Raw genomic sequence first — 17999 nt, 5'->3', positions numbered from 1 at the left:
AAAGCTTCCTCAGACAGCCATTTTGCTTTCTTGCATTTCTTTTTCTTTTGAATGGTTGCTACCTCTTGTACAATGTTGTAAACCTCCGTCCATAGTTCTTCAGGCACTCTGTCTATCAGATCTAATTCCTTAAATCTATTTGTCACCTCCACTGTATATTCGTCAGGGATATGATTTAGTTCATATCTGAGTGGCCTAGTGCTTTTCCCTACTTTCTTCAGTTTAAGCCTAAATTTTGCAACGAGAAGCTCATGATCTGAGCCACAGTCACCTCCTGGTCTTGTTTTTACTGACTGTATAGAGCTTCTCCATCTTTGGCTGCAGAGCACATAGTCAAACTGATTTCTGTGTTGGCTATTTGGTGGTGTCCATGTGTAGAGCCATCTCTTGGGTTGTTGGAAAAGAGTGTTTGCTATGACCATCGTATTCTCTTGACAATATTCTATCAGCCTGTGTCCTGTTTCATTTTGTACTCCAAGGCCAAACTTGCCTGTTATTCCAGTTATCTTTTGGCTTCTTACTTTAGCATTCCAATCCCCCATGATGATGAGGACATCATTTTTTGGTGTTAATTCTATAAGTTGCTGTAGGGCTTCATAGAACCGGTCAATTTCATCCTCTTCAGCACCAGTGGTTGCGGCATAGACTTGGAATACTGTGATATTGAATGAGCCTTGGTGGAGCAGTGGACTAATGCCTCCTTAAGTAACACCAGCTGCCTGCAATTAGTGCAGGTTCGCATCCCACCAGGCTCAAGGTTGACTCAGCCTTCCATCCTTCTGAGGTAGGTAAAATGAGGACCCAGATTGATGGGGGCAATAAGCTGACTTTGTAATAATGCCGCTGGGGGGGGAAAGCCCTAATAAGCAGGCATATACATAGAATGAAGGCTATTGCTAAGCACATTGATTTGTGCTTTAGATTGTAAGCCGCCCCGAGTCTTCAGAGAAGGGCGGAATATAAATGGGATTAAAAAAAAAGAATGGTTTGCCTTCAATTCGCACTGAGATCATTCTGTCACTTTGGGGATTGTAACCCAGTATTGCTTTTCCTACTCTTTTATTGACTATGAAGGCTCCTCCATTTCATCTGAGGGTTTCTTGCCCGCAGTAGTATACCTGATGGTCATCTGAATGAAATTCACCCATTCCTGTCCATTTTAGTTCGCTGATACCTAAGATGTCAAATGTTCAGTCTTGTTATCTCTTCTTTGACCACGTCCAGCTTGTCTTGATTCATGGATCTTACATTCCAGGTTCCTATGGAAAAAAAATCTTTACAGCATTGGACTTTCACCACCAGATACGTCCACAGCTGAGCATCCTTTCGGCTTTGGCAGTCGCTTCATTCTTTCTGGCGCTACTAGTACTAGCCCTCTGCTTTTTTCCCCAGTAGCATATTGGACGCCTTCCGACCTGAGGGGCTCATCTTCCAGCGTCATATCTTTTTGCCTTTTGGTACTGTCCATGGGGTTTTCATGACAAAGATACTGGAGTGGGTTGCCATTTCCTTCTCCAGAGGATCACGTTTTGTCAGAACTCTCTGCTATGACCTGTCCATCTTGGGTGGCCCTGCATGGCATAGCTCATAGCTTCATTGAATTATGCAAGCCCCTTCACCACGACAAGGCAGTAATCCATAAAGGGGTCTTTAATCTTACAATGCTAAAAAAAAATCTGTGAGAGGCAAATATGAACACAGTTGCTTTCATATTCAGATTGTTAAAGAGACAAAAAAGAGCAACATACATTTATGTTTACATTTATTTCTAATATAATTAACAAAAGATAACCACTGATATGTCTCTTGTCCGTTTTACACCATGTAACAAGATTTAATGATATGAGGGAATGACCTTGGGATACACAGAGAAGAGACGCAGCAGAGCAAAGAGTCAAATAAAGGGAAAGAGCCCACAGCAGGAACAAGGGCAAGGCAAGCATCTCAAGAAGAGACCCTCCCTCTTTTCTTGGGATGTAAAAGGGACAGGGAAAGGAGGGAGACATACCTTCAGACTTGCAAGATTAATGCAACTTTACATTAAACTACAATTCGCTCATCTGACTGTTTCCTATCTGATTTACCTTGCAAGGCTGACACAAAGCAATTAATGATATCACTCTTTACGTATCTATTTCAGGATATTTCAATCTTGAGAAGTTTAAGATGTGTGGACTTCAACTCCCAGAAATCCCTAACCAACAACCTATACAAGTACAGAATCCTAAAGAAGTGTGTTCGCTAAGATATGCTTCCTTTCTCTGTGGCTTTCTATCTTCATGAAAAATATCTTCCACACATCAGGGAAAGGATGATTTTCTGGGTGTATGAATTCTGCATTTCTTGAGCATCTCCTACTGAATTACAGTTACTCAGTAAGAACTAGGCCACTGTAAACTGCCATGCCAGCTCAGGAACGATATTACAGGAAGTTTCCATTGCCCTCAGCCCCACATATGATATGCTTGTCAGTTCTCTCCACCCTTCTCTGAGGAGAAATTCCCTTTAGGACGTAGATGAGGTAATATGTAATTTTCATATGCAAACCTGTACAACAAGAGATGATTTTGTTCCAGAGTCTTTTATGCATACATGACAATCTCAGGAGAGGCGTAAAGATTTTAAAACAGATTTGTTTATGTTACTTTTTATATGAGTTGAATGACTGACTATCCTAATAAATGTCCTGATCACATAAATAAACCAATGACCGGCCCTGGCACTTAGGTAGACAATGTACAATTATATTAAAATTGGGCAATAATATGAGCTAACAGAAATGGTGAATAATGGGGCTGTATCTACAGTAGGAAAGATGCATACAAATAATAAGGCAGGCAATTAATTTCCCTCATCCATAAGCTTTCTAAGGGGTTCCAGAATCGCTGAATACATTTGTTGGAAGCAATCATAATATGACAACATCATGTACATGCTTTTTATTTTTCAAGAACTCTTGACTGAATTAAATGGTACATCAAAGAGGAAGGAAAGGGGCGGGTTATGTCTTCAGATGAGGTGAGATGAACCTGGCACATACTTGCAGATTTAGGATGAAGATTCCAGACAGAAGGAGTGGATTTTAGTGTAGAAAGCCTTGAGTCATCTCAGTGTTTCTCAACCTGAGCAACTTTAAGCCATATGGACTTTAACTCTCAGAATTCCTGACTGTGGAATTCTGGGAGTTGAAATTCACACAGCCTAAAGTAGCATTATGAGAGAAAGAAGCAAATAGAATGTTAGTTTCTACCATTTCTAACCTTAGCAAAGCACTTTTGTTCTGGAGAAGGAGAAATATTCTGGATAATCAAGATTAGTTTAATGGCACATCTGTTTAGCTCATTGTTTCTCAAACTTTTCTTCACCACGGACCCCTTTAAATATCTTTTGTGGCCATGGACCATGGCCACAGATCCCCAAGGCTTAACTCAAGATTTAAATCATAACATTTCTTCAAACCTTTGCAGACCCCCCTGTGAAGACATTGTGGCCCCACCAGGTGTTCACAGACCACAGGTAGAGAACCACTGGTTTAGTTTTTTAAATGTAATATCAAATTACTTTGTTTTACTCCCTGACTTCTCTAGGCAGACAGGTTCCAGGTTTTCTTGGAAATAGACTGCCTGAGACCTATGTGACATTTTATTTGCATCCATTTGGCAAGATACAGGGTGAGCATAAAGGAGACACAGCCGGACATTCAGTGATACATATTCAATCTTCAGAGAATGCCTGGGCACAAAACATTTGCAGGATTTAAACTAAAGGTCTCTGTATTGATATCTTACTGGAAAATTGCAGCCTGTTGGCTTCTGGGAGAAGAAATGGTGAACTGAAGACAGTTCTGCTAAAAGTGAAACCAACAACTGCGACGGAATGGAGACCTGTCAAGCAGATCAACTCTTCAAAATATCTCTCGGGAGAAGAAGAGGACTTGGGATCTTCTAGAAGTGGTCCAGACAATTGCACCTTGTGAGAAGACTGCAAGCCAATGGTCTCCAGTGGATTTATTGTTTTGGGAGATGAGAGATGCCATCTTCACCCAAAACCACTGTCAAATTCTTGATGGACACAGAGTTCGCATGCTTCTTTTCCTAACCACTTTTGGAAATTGCTTGTTAAAATGCCTTTTGGCTATTAGGAATCTTTAAAGCATGTTTTTTCCAGTACTAGATGAGTTTCTTTCAATCCTTGATAAAAGAAGTTTAACTTTAAAAATCTTATTTTTTGGAATAAACAAGAGAGATTAGAACCCTAATTTTGGAAAGTTAAAAATGGACTAAAAGGTCTAGGATTTGAAATAAGATTTTGAAATTAATTATAAGAGTGCCTCCCATGGAAAAATGTTTTTTTTAAATTGTTTAAAAAATAATGATAGTATGGGATTAGAAATGCTGAATACCAGAGGAAACCAGAAGAATTAGGGATTACATTTAAAGAAGAAGTACTCTTAAATTTTATTTACGAGTACAGAATGGAGCAAAATACTTAACTGTTGGAGAATTTTGTAAACAATGGATCCAGTAGTAATTTAAGACTGTCTACCATTATAGATAGATTGAATTTAAAACATGATATGGAGAAGGAACAAGTTTTACCAGACAAAATTGAGACTGATTTGAAAGAGGATTTAGAAATAAAAGGATACAAGAATAATATGGAGAAAGATGCAATTACATAGGATATGCAAATGAAACTGACTACTGTTTTCATAATTAAATGGATATACAAATAAAAAATCAAGTGAGTTTCAGTCTAAGAACCTACTAATCAGGACTGCCCCTGACCTGCGTTCATTCCGCCGGGACCTGAAGACTTGGCTCTTTGAGCTCTCTGGCCCAGGCTGAGAATTTTAACTGGGGTTTTATTTTCAGGGATAATTTAATCTTTTTAATTGTCTTTTAACTTTTGTATTTTGTATTGGTGTGATTTTTAAAATGCCCTGTAAACCGCCCTGAGTCCTTCGGGAAAGGGCGGTATATAAATCTAATAAAATAAAATAAATAAATAAATAATAAATAAAAGAGTGACTTGGATAATTTTCCCATCATGGATTTATCAAAGAAACTTCTTAAAGTTTTGAAGACTTTTGTGAGAAAGGACAAAGAAAAAAATGAAACTTGTAGGGCATTGTTTGAAAGGATTAAAGGTCAAGACTGTTAAAAGGACAAGCAAGGAATATAAAGTTGGCTTACATTGTTATCTCCAGTAACAGTGGTCTTTTGCTGACAAGGATTGAATGATGAGGCTTTGAGGATTTGTTTATAGATAAAAGATTAGATACAGGAAAAAGAGATTATTTGTTATGTTTTAAGAGAAATTAATAAGTTACTAAAATTGTTGGGATGAAGAAGGAACTCATTTACCGTATATATTTCTTGTCTTTACTATATTCTTATGTTTTCTTTCTTTTCTATTTTTCTATTTTTGTCTGTGTGCACTTTCTATTTTTTTCTTTTATTATTTTTGTTTTCTGAGGTTGTATTAGTTTTATTAGAGCCGTGGTGGTGCAGTGATTAGACTGCAATATTGACTTCTGTTCTTACTAGGTCAGTAAAATGAGGACCCAGATTGTTGGGGGCAATATGCTAACATTGTAAATCGATCAGACAGTGCTGTAAAGCACTGTGGAGCAGTATATAGGTCTAAGTGCTATTGCCATTTTTTTATTGTAATGCTTAATAAAATTGCTGTTTAAAACTGACAGTTTGTTCTATTTATTTTTGCAGAACTGTAGAATACATTATGAGGAAGGTGACAGGATTGCCCCCCCTCCCTTCAGTAGCCTTGATGAAGATTTCGTTTATTTCAGGAAATTGGCAGAATTTTAAATCATTCTTTGTGATTTTTGCTCCTGTGGGCATGCTACTGGTTCCAGTACCCCTCTCCTTCCATCTTACCATTCTATATTAAATATGAGTTTTCAGAATCAATGCAATGAATGTATGAACAGATACGGCAGGGATGCAAATCAAGTTGCTTGGCCTAGTTTTCCCCCTCCCCTTCTATTGTAGGGAAAATTCAGATTTGGTGGCACTTGATGGGGGAAACCATCTGAGAATTAAGTTATCTCCAGAGCTCAGCACTTTTTAAATGATAAACACAATCTGGTTTACAACTTAGAAATTAGCAACCCAGTGTCATATGAGAGTAAAGCATTTCCAGGTAAGCAATAAAGGCATTTCTTGTAACATTACGCGGGAATGATAGGATGAAGAGCCACGGCCAAGCGAACAGTCAGATAAAAGGCAATTTAGCCTGCAACAGGAATGTGGAAGGAGCAAGTGGCTTACAAGAGATCCTTCCTATTTTCCTGACCTGTAAAGAAGATGGGTGGGGAGATAAGAGAAACGTACTTTCAGATTTGCAGGATACTGTGAATGTAACCTCACAACAAAGTAGGGTTGCCTTATCTTGCCATGTGTCTTGTTTCCTCGCAAGTCAGTTTAATGTGATTTTTTTCATTGTTAATTTTGGAGACTGAGATTGGGTTTTATATATATATATATATATATATATATATATATATATATATATATATATATATATATATATATATATATATATATATATATATATATATATATATATATATATATATATATATATATATATATATGTTTTCTGAGGTTTTCGTGAAAAACCCGAAAAACCAAGGAGATATATATATATATATATATATATATATATATATATATATATATATATATATATATATATATATATATATATATATAGTAGCTTCATCCTTCCAATCCACCAAAATTACCATCCTTCCGAGGTAGGTAAAATGAGGACCCAGATTGTTGGGGGCAATAAGCTGACTTTGTAATAATGCTGCTTGGGGGCCCCCCGAAAGCCCTAATAAGCAGGCATATACATAGAATGAAGGCTATTGCTAAGCACATTGATTTGTGCTTAGATTTTAAGCCGCCCTGAGTCTTCGTTGAAGGGCGGGATATAAATGGGATTAAAATAAAATAAAAAATTAAAAAATACTGAATAAATTAGTAAAATGTACACCTGAATAAACACAGCAAGTTCAAAACGTCAAAAGAAGTCTGTGCAAAAGTACCAGACGGAGTAAATTTTCCTTGGAGGAAACAAATGAAGAATGTGAAAAGCATATTTCATAGAGATCCTCCTTTGATGTCATTCTGTTTGGAAAGAACTAACCTTTGCAGAAGGGTGATAGAAAGGGAGGAAGGATTTGAGATTGATGCTTTATGTCACTCCTGAATAATCAATGTTACATTAAAAGGACCAATGCTATTTTTCTGGTCAACCAAGCAAAATTAAAAGGCATCTGTTTTTGTATAATATAGCAGTGTGAACTGTGTATGTTGCAAGAAAAAGGTAATTGATATATTCAAGCAACAATAATGGCAATGGACCAGGTATTGACTTGCTCTAAACATCTGTGGCACTTTTAATAGTCTGAGCTACTGTTTTCCAAAGAAACAATATAGATTTGTTCAGGAGCTTCACTATCAAGGTGAAGTTGCTCCTTAGGCAGGAGATGTTAAGAGGCAAAAAGCAATGCAAACTGTGGACAAATCTATGTGCCAAGTGGGTATCCATGATCACTCTAGTTGGGGGTCCCCAACCCCCAGTCCGTGGACCGGTACCAGGCCACAGCATGTCAGCAACCGGGCCACACAAACAAGCAAAGCCCCATCCACGAGATGCAGGCAGCACACAAAACCACGCAGCCTCCAGTCCGCGGAAAAATCTCTCTCCACATAACTGGTCCCTTGTGCCCAAAAGGTTGGGGACCCCTACTCTAGTTAACAGCCAGACGCAGCTGCAACAGAACATACTATAACTATACTATATAATGACATGTGCTTTGCTTCAACTGTCTAATCTGGTGAAGTGCTCTGTCTATGCCCCATCTTGTCCTCTGTCTTAATCAGCAATTTTCCCTGGCCCAATCCTTTCAGTTCTAGCTGCAAAAGAGGAAGAGTGTCTGCTTCATTCACAGTTTCTCCATGTGTATTCAAAGAAGCTTTTAAATTGGGTATGGCAGCTGTGTGTTTAGAGCAGGCTTCCCACCATCTCTCCCACTATTTGGCAGTATTTATTCATACACTATTCCAGGAGTGAGTGGAAGGATAAGAAAAATGGAATAAGGTCCAAGAACCCAGGGCAGCTTCCTTGCTCAGGCATTGGCCTAGCTTAAGTAACGAATACACATGCAATGCAGCAAACCTTTGGATACAGATTAAGGAACCTCCCTTTAACATCTGGAAGCAGCCTAGTTTTTCCCGTGTTTCCCTTAAAATAAGACCGGGTCTTATATTACTTTTTGCTGCAAAGGACGCATTAGGAATTATTTTCAGGTTAGGTCTTATTTTCAGGGAAATACGGTATTAAATGCATCCATTTGGCTGATGGTCTTAATTGGGGCTTATTTTGTGGGTGGGGCTTAGATTATGAGTATCCTGAAAAATCACGCTAGGCCTTATTTTCCAGCTGGGGCTTATTTTCAGAGAAACACGATAAGTTCATTGAGTTGGTGGGGGATATGGATAGATGACTTTATTATCTATCTATTAGATTTTTATCCCATCTTTATCACTTTTAAGAATAATACAAGGGAGCAAACATATCTAAAACTCTCTTATCCTCCTATTTTCTCTACAACAACAACCCTGTGAGGTGGGTTGGGCTGAGAGAGAGTGATTGGCTCAAAGTCACCCAGCCAGCTTTCATGCTTACCATACTGTTGTTCTTTTAATTTTGTGTAGCTGCCCAGAGTTGGGCAACCTAGAATTCAAATAAAGAAAGAAATAAGGTTGAAAAGGTGAGTTAAGGGACAGAACACACCCATAATGTGGTATAGTCCCATCTTTCTTACATCTTGTGTGTCCAAAATTTGAACATTCTTGGTAAAATAAGATGATTTTAAACATATATGGATACAAATGTATTTGAATCAGCTTATATCTCTGTTGTTTTAATGCTAAACTGAATGGACGAAAAAAATGAGTTTGTGTGTGTGTGTTTTCTTTGTTGCAGCCTAATGAAGTAGAATATGTGAATTCTGAATATGGAAAGAACGCAGTGAGAATCCTGTACGTGAGACGGGAAGGCCAGGTACACTGCATTAAAGAACTGTCAATCTCTGTGCACATCAGACTCAACACTGTGAATGAATACTTGAATTCCGACAACTCCAGAGTCATCCCTACAGACACCATAAAGAATACAATTGAAGCACTGGCCAAATGCAATGGGGTAGGTTGCAAAACCGTTCACCTTGTCTTATAGCTAGAATTGGATTGCATTTCCTCTTTTTTTTCATTTATAGAATCTGTCTTCAGACAAAGCAATAAACGAAAAAGACAGGGTGCTATATAGGAGAAAGTTTCTAAATTAGATGTGGAAGCTTTTTATGTTTACCCTGCTTGGATTTTATATACACCTCCCCAAAAATATAACTAGTTATATACACATATATAGTTATATATGTTTGTTTTCTGAGGTTTTCGTGAGTGTTTGTATGTAGATCTTTGGTCATTCGGGTTTTTCCCCACGTAGAATTGGAGGTAGTTTCCGACTCTAGGGGCCGGTGCTCATCTCCGTTACAAAACCGAAGAGCCAGCGCTTGTTCGAGGACGTCTCTGTGGTAATGTGGCCGGCATGACTAGGCGCCAAAGGTGCACGGAACGCTGTTAGCTTCCCACTGTAGTGGTCCCTATTTTTCTACTTGCATTTTTACATGCTTTCGAACTGCTAGGTTGGCAGAAGCTGGGACAAGTAACAGGCGCTCACTCTGTTACGCGGCACTCGGGATTCAACCTGCCAAACTGCCGACCTTCTGATCAACAAGCTCAGCGTCCTAACCCACTGAGCCACCGCGTCCCATATATATTAATGATGATGAACATTTATTGTCAAAGTACAGCCATGTATACATTGAGATTAGCTGAGCCTCCCTTCGTGCTCCCACCCCCCAACTCACAGTGACAACAAACCTCCATCTTATTACACCATGTGAACTATATATATGGAAGAACTCAAGATTTAAAGTAACCAAGCGATTTTAGTTTTGTGAACTCAAGGTTCATTGCTCTTTAAAAACAAATCCTGTGTAAAACTTACTTTTATAAAAAAAAAGTGCTAAGAATTTCAACAGTAGTTTATAATAGCCAGTGGATGGTCAGCAGTTATAGTTTATACTTTGTGGATTTCATAATTTCTCATGAGCAACTTTGGGCTTTCCTAGCCAGTATGACAAAATCTTCTATGATACATAAGGTACAATATTAATTCTAAACACTGATTTGAAAATGGAATCTGATCATATCTAACACCTTTTCTTTTTAGATCAGAACAATAGAGGAGTTTGGGCTGGATATCTGTGAGCACTTCATTAAAACTTTCTGCCACGTGGTGTACTGCAATGCCTTTATCCAAGAGGTCCCCTGGCAGCGCCTAGAAAAGGTATAACGAAGCCTACCTTTGAGTCATATCGTAGACAGGGTACACAGTTCCCTGCACAAAGCTAGGGAAGGGACAATGGCAGGGAAGAAATGTGGCATATGATAAGGGGAGTGAAAGTTTCCGTAGGACAGTAGCTTGGCCAGGAGACCAGCTGTCCGTGGTGAGTCAGCTCTTTCATTTATTTTTAGGAATTCCAAGTGCACGGTCGAATGGTTTATTTGCAACTTCAATATGTCATCCTTAATTTCTAGGACAATACTCCCCATGCCCATGCTTTTCTCTACAGTTCTGAAGGAATTCGATTTTGTGAAGTGGAACGGACTCAGGACAGTAAGGAAATGATTTCAATTCCTTTAGTAGAAACACTAGGTACATATTTGCAGGGGGGCAACCGTTCAGAAGCTTGTGAACAAGATAAATCCATTCGTGTTATTCCTGCAGACCAGACCTGAAATAAAAGAAAAACCAAGTAACAAAGCAACACACAGACTTGCACCCTTTTCTTGCATATATAAATTCTGTTCTCAGTAGTAAAAGCTTACCCAGATGACTTTGGCGGATCAACTTTCTCTCAGCTCAATGTGCCCCATAAGATTGATGGTCGGGAAAACAGTTGGAAGAGATATTGCAATGTATTCTGCCTTGAGATGGGAAACCAATCAAACAATCAATTATAATAACCCTTGTATCTTTTTGTAAGATCTACAAGTCCTTTGGAAGCTGCCAGTAACATGCTATGGAATTTATCTTATATGATAAATTTAATACAGATAGTCCTTGACTTATAACTGTAATTGAACCTGGAATTATGGTCCTACATCACAATGGTGGTTAAATGGGTCACCGAGTGACCGGACCCAATTTTACAATCCTTTCAGGAGGGGTTTTAATTAAATCAATTTTATCCAATGGGCTTTTTTTTGCCAGAAGTAAAATTGCCATTATGTAATTGTGGGATGCTGCAAAGGGCTGTAATGGTGAGCCAGGTGACAAGCACTCAAAATACAATCAGGTGTCCACAGTGGGTGTGTGTGGGTGGGGTGGGGGCAGCTGTAACTTCAAAATTGGTTGAAGTAGCTTTTGGGAGATTTATTGTAACTTCGAATGGTTGTTAAAAGTCATAAGTCAAGGACTGCCTGTATGTAACTTTGAAAGTGTAATGTTTGTAATCTTTTAAAATGATATTTTAAACTATGAAATAATTTAGTTCTTAAAGACCAATCCCTCAGGATATTAATGAATAAATAAACATAAGCACACATCTAAACTGCACCTGGGCAACAAAACCCACAACAGGCTAGGGCTCCATTGGGTGACAATTACTCTGCAGTGCTAATATTTGAAATCAGATCTGAACTTTAAAAATGGATCAGTCCAGAGCATGTTGAATGATCTTAATATTCTTCTTGATCCCTATAACTTTGTGAAGTTACAATACAGTTGGACCCTGTAAGAAAAATGGTGTTGCATTAATGGTATTTGTTTTGATCGACTTAAAAAAAATGATGGTCTGTTGAATCAAAGTAAAGGCATCAGCTTCTATACAAATTGATCAAAATTGATCTAAAAGTGACACGCAGATTTCCTTTTAAGCTTATTTTGGCCCCCAGGCATCCATTATTAGACTTAATAATCAAGACTATCACACGTTTTAAAAATCTGAGCTCCCGAGAATGTTATGTTTTTCACCCAGCCATAGAGAGGTGCAGCTCAAGGCGTGCTTAATTGGAAAGAAATCTCATTGTGCTGGGCTGCAAATTGATTTGCAGATATCATTGCATCTTCAGGGGAAAAAAAGTTCTATGTGTAACTGTAGGACATCAAGTCTTTTATTAAAATTAATTAATGCTGTTCCCTCTCCTAGGTCTTCCAATTGTTTTCTCTGGCATTAAGGACCTAAAACTTATGAAAACAACCCAGTCTGGATTTCAGGGCTTTCTTAAAGAAAGATACACCACACTTCCAGAAAGGATAGATAGAGTGTTGTCAGTGGAAACACTCATCAAATGGTGCTATGGCGAATGCTTGGATGGCCTTAATTACGATGCCATCTGGTAAGTAAAATTTTCTGTATGGATTCTCCTATAAATAATGGGTCTTGACAATTCTTTACAGCGGAGGGGAGGGCTTACGTAAAATAGGACTAAAATTAGCAACACATAAGAAGATCTCTTGCTAAGGAGGTTGCGACAAAATTCCATACAGCTAGTCCTTGACTTACGACCATTCATTTGGTGACCGTTCAAAGTCATGATGTAACTATGACCATTTTTCATGCTTATGACTGTCACGTATATGAGATTACAAATTACATTCCCCATTATAATCAACAACTTATAGGCCACCCAACTCCCGATGACTCCTATTTTTATACTCCTGTTTATTTTGGGTTCTTTGACTAATTTTCTATCAAGAATTTGCTCAGCTCCCTGATTATTTGGCTTCAATAATGCTGCAGTATCTCAAGCTTCCCAGACAGTCCTACTTAATGGCTGAATGTGATTATGTGGAGTGTTTGAGTGTTGAGTGTTACATATATTGCCGTCTCTTGATTTCCTCAGTGTGAAAATTATCCCAGTGTAAACATTACAGGCACAACACACAAAGTTGAGCAAGAAGACAAAGCATCTAATAAAAGACCAGCAATAACCATATGTGTTGCTTTGCAAGTGTAGATTTTATCTGTTGCAGTTTGATTCTAAATGTTATATGGGTTTCCCCCCCCCCCCCGACCTTAAAGGAGAACTGCCCACGAAAGTGTCCTTGATGCTTTTGCTGGACCACCAGAAACAGGCCATTACTCACCGTCTTACCAGAAAACAGTCAACTGTATTCAGACATACATTCTGGAAAGAATCCCGCAGGCCAGTAACTTTATTTCATTTGGGGCTTTCAATGTGATATGTTATTAGCATTTTCAGAAAATGGAGGTGTATTTCCAAAGACATGCTGGCCATACTGTACCTTAAGATGAATTAGATAAATTTGAGGCACAGAGCCCGTTTATTTTTTTTTTAATGATTCCCCAATGGACAAAAGCAAATATATTTCTCGCCCTTCCTATTTCAGGGTCAAAGATCCTTGAGGTACAGTAAGTATAGGATGTATATACTTGTACCTGAAAGAAAGACCATTTCCCCCTTCTACTTCATAAAGGAGGGAGGATCTTCATCTTAGATCGGCTGAAAATAAAGCATAGTAACAGAAGTTTTCTACCTAATCTTCTGTTTTGGTGAAATTGTCTTAAATCCAAGATCACTTTTCCTTTGGGTTAACACCATAAATTAAAACCCACACCATTAGAGCTAAGAAATGACAAATATGGATGGTGTTGCCATGCAAATAAAGAACATTTTACTGTATGTATCCGTACTAGCGCTACCTCTGTATGAAAATAGATTCTGTCCACTGAAATGTTGGCAAGGTTAAAGTTAAATATATTGTCAACTCAATTTTACAAATGGAATTTCAGTCACTGAAAAGATCTTGCTGCCCGGTAACTGGCAAGCTAAATTCTGAATAAAGTTTGCCTAGGGAAGGATATCTGAGGGGCCAGTGTAGTATAATAGTCAGTTCAAGTCACCCTCAGCTGAAAACTCACTGTATGTCTATGGCTAGTCTCAGCTCAGCTCAGTTTCCAGGGTATGGGGAATAAAATGAAGGGAGAACTCTTTGCCATCTTTCTTGAACTCTGGAAGGAATGGCAGGATATAAATCTAAGTAAATAAAATAAAATATTTCATATAATTCATGAATCTGTCAAAACACAAAACTATAAATATCAGGAGTCAGTCTACTTTATTGAGTTTATCTGTTAAGTCTGTACATATGTTTTCTTTATAAGTCATAATGGTATTTTTTGTATTTTCAGATTGAAGAGGTAGAAGTGATCCTGTCTAACATCCACTATTCAGTGACAAATTTAGAAAAACTGGGAATATCCAATGACAAAGAGGTGAGAATTATGTTTTCTTGGTCATCCAAACTATTTACTATTGTGGATTATACACTGGGAAGAGTGGGATCAATACAAATTTAATTGAATCTACTTTGGGTCACTTAGCCTTCAAAACAAAATGAACAAACACACAAAAAATGTTATCCAGACAATTAGACCTTTTTGACACCAAGAATTCCTGACATTGGAAGATGCCAATCATGGAGGTTATTTGAAAAGTGGGAGAATTCCTTCTCAAAGTCTAAATTTACAGGAGTAAACCTGAACAATCTTGAAGCCAATGGAAGATTAGCCCAGATTATCTCCTGTTTCCATCTATTTGCTGAGCTTATTCCACTTGCTACCTGGTCTGACTAAATCTGAAAAATGATTATTATTCAGTGAAGCACAACCATGTCATTTTTTATTAATAATCTAGCCCTTTCCAAATTACCAGTCACCCAGGAGGTGAAATTAATGGTACAGACCAGTTAAATCCTTTATGTGACTCCTGTATGGAGGAAGAAATATAGTCTTGGTTTCTCTTGTGATAATAATGAGTGTTTAAGTCAGAGACCAATCATTCACACATATGCATCTTTCCTTTCCAGATTTTCACACCTCAGGAGACACCATTTGGTGCTTGTGCATCCACGCTGCGTAGGAAGGATTGTTCAAAAAATCTGCGTCATATGCCAATAGACTGCAAACCCCGTTGCTCTATTGGGTGGAAATTCAGCCGTGGATTTTACTGAAGACCAAGTTCTTTTCTGAGAATATCATCTTACATAATACTGAAATCATACCAGCAGGCATTACTTACTCCATGCTTTTCTTCATGTTACCATAGAAAGCCAGTCATGGACAATTATTTCCAAGCAGAGTTTCAAGGAAGTCATTAATGAATTTCCTTTTCTCTCTCTCTCTCTCTTGAAAACTAACAGCCAAATACAAAGTTCTCAGCACAGCACACAGTAGTTGTATCCAGATTTAACCATGATTCAAAATAATTGTCAATTACAGTCCGTTCTAATATAATTAAGTCTGAAATCCAATTGCAGGATTTCTACATAAATTAACTGGGGCTATCAGGTAAACAGATGTGCTATATGGGAAGTCGCAGGAGGTACTTTCCAATCATTATTATTGAATTCATCTTCACTGATTTTTGAAAAGAGGAAGAAAACAATGTGCTAAGAACCCATTTCTTTCCTGAATTGACTAGCGCTGGAGACCTAAATTTCTCCTACTCGTTTAATAAATTCTGTAAATTGAATTAGACCAGCTTTGTTTAAAAGAAACAGAAGACCTGCAATTTCTACATACTGTAGATGTTATATAGTGTGTCAAAAGTTTAGAAAATGCCTACCTTAACTCTGCCGATAAGTCTCTCTCACACACACATACACACTTTCCTTTCTGGATCCTTCAAGGCCTCTGGAGCTTCAGAAAATTATGTGAGAATGCTTACACAATTTTTTTTATGCCTCAGAAGCTGCGAGAGAGCAAGTCTGGAGGCATGGTGTATCACAAATGTGTGTCATAGGTTTGCCATCACTATCATAGCACAACTGTGACTGACACTTAAGTAATACAAATATGATTTTCTTGCATTTTACTTTCATAACTAAACCTGGGAATCCAGGTGAGAAGGTAAACAGCTATGCATTTATATAATCACACAACATACTCAAACTACCACCTAGCTGCACTCAGAATATATGGCTCCTGAACACTGACATTCAATTTGCTCCAAAAGATAAAGTAAGCTGATTCCAAATTAATTTTTATAAAACATACATTAATTCAATTAAACAGAAGATTTCAGAAAATCTAACTGCAGATGAAAGGAGCCGGATGAGAAGAAAAAAAATATTTTTACAATATTAACTGCAAACCATCTGTTTTTAACAAGGCTTCTGATATTTTATGAGTGTAAATAAGATTCAATTTATTTACTTGCATCAAGTTTCCACACAACCAAATAGCCTTACACGTATTATAGGTAGACACCTATAAATTTGATACAGAAATTCTGTACCAGAACTTCTTTATCAAATTTGAAACTGATTGCCAAACTATCCACAAAAACACTTTAGTAACTTGCCATGTCATTTAGAAACAATTTGTTCAAATAGACTTCCACAATTTGTGACCTGCAGATAGACAATAACCTATCACCAGATTTACACTTCTGCAAGTTTATAAAATTACAGTCTAATATGGTCTAGCCTCAAACCTAGAGGCTATTCAAGGAAATCTGTACCATTCATACTTGCATATTTGCAGCTTTCCTTGTCTTATACCATGTTATTTTCAGAAAATATTAGATCAACAACAAATCTGAAATAAGCTTTTTTTAGTCTGCTTTCCAAAAACAAAATTTCTAGAAACTGTTTGTAAGCTGCCCGGAGTTATCTTATCAGTGAGTTGGGCAGTATATAAATTTAATAAATAAATTTAAAAAAATAAAACCCTTTTTTATTTTAGATTTCATCCTTTGTAGTAGGATTGCTTGGAGAAAAGTTTTCAAGGATTTCAGTCTTTCAGAATGGGACTTTTCATCACATGGAATATGGAACAATTTTATCTAAATGTTTTCATTTACTGTTCCTTTACTTTAATACGGTATAAGTAGTTTTCAAGTTTCTCTTGTTTCTGTGGCCTGTTCTTTAGGGTTAAACTTTCTAAACTGAAAAAAATTAAAAATGTCTCTAGCAAAGGGTAAAGAATTTCTAGGTGCCTCCTCTGTGACAGCACTTTTCTTCATTTACAAATCTCAAGACAGCAGAGAAGGATATTTACCAACACTTTTAACATCTGCTTTTTGTTGGGAAACCTACACTAAAGTCTTATGAAATGGGAGAGCTTAATTAAATGTGACCTATTGGAGAAAAAAACACCTTGTTGGCCACTTTACAATTTGGGGACACACCCACTCTAAAAGAAAATCTACATATCACCATTAAAAAGTATGAAAACTGCCTTATCAACAAGGTTTTTAATAAGAAAGCCCAGAAAATTCTCCAATATATGAGCTAATTAGTATCAACTGGTATCGTCTTTTCTGTTGTTCAAAATTTGACTGCATAATTTAATCTGTTTACTTTTTTATTCTATCTTTCAACTAGAGAATTACTAGAATTAATATTAGAATGTCTCAAATGTCTTGTTTCCTTACTATCAGTTTTTCGGTTCTAAGGTTTCTAACTTTCTAGTTCTTTTATGGGTGAATAAAGAGCAAAGACAAAAACAAACTGAATCCGTTTATTCAATTAAATATGAAACTCTGTAGATATCAAAACATAAAGCATATAATTATTAAGATTCTAGACCCATATAGTTTCTTACTTATCTTGCAAAGGTGAAAGCAATGGAGCTGAGCTGATGAACTTATTATTTAGCATATAGCAGGGGTGTCAAACTGCCGGCCTGCAGGCCAGATGCATCATGCCGAAACCGCACCCACCCCAGCTCCAGCAATAGGAAAAAAAGTCGTGATAGATCACGACACGTCACGTGACGCAGCGAGTTTGACACTTTGGCCAGTCCAGCAGTAGTTGGTTTCTTGCTTCTACTGTTAGTCCCATCAGAGTGGTACCTATTTATCTAC

The 17999-nt window shown here is 37.5% G+C and overlaps 1 protein-coding gene across 1 annotated transcript; it reads left to right on the top strand.

The window, feature by feature from the left end:
• Positions 1-6211: 6211 nt before the first annotated feature.
• On the top strand, positions 6212-15141 carry LOC308666607 (uricase-like; the record flags this gene model as incomplete). The annotated part of the gene is made up of 9 exons (XM_081325500.1): positions 6212-6398; positions 7944-8020; positions 9022-9240; positions 10333-10449; positions 10701-10779; positions 12314-12503; positions 13190-13313; positions 14321-14404; positions 14998-15141. The coding sequence occupies 9 exons, from the start codon at positions 6212-6214 to the stop codon at positions 15139-15141; spliced, it is 1221 nt and encodes a 406-aa protein (XP_081181626.1).
• Positions 15142-17999: the final 2858 nt, after the last annotated feature.

The sequence above is a fragment of the Vipera berus genome, assembly GCF_964194415.1.
Source record: "Vipera berus genome assembly, chromosome: 3".
NCBI classification, from domain to species: domain Eukaryota; kingdom Metazoa; phylum Chordata; class Lepidosauria; order Squamata; family Viperidae; genus Vipera; species Vipera berus.
The sequence above is the reverse complement of the archived record's forward strand: the minus strand, read 5'-3'. Positions and strand labels throughout refer to the sequence as shown.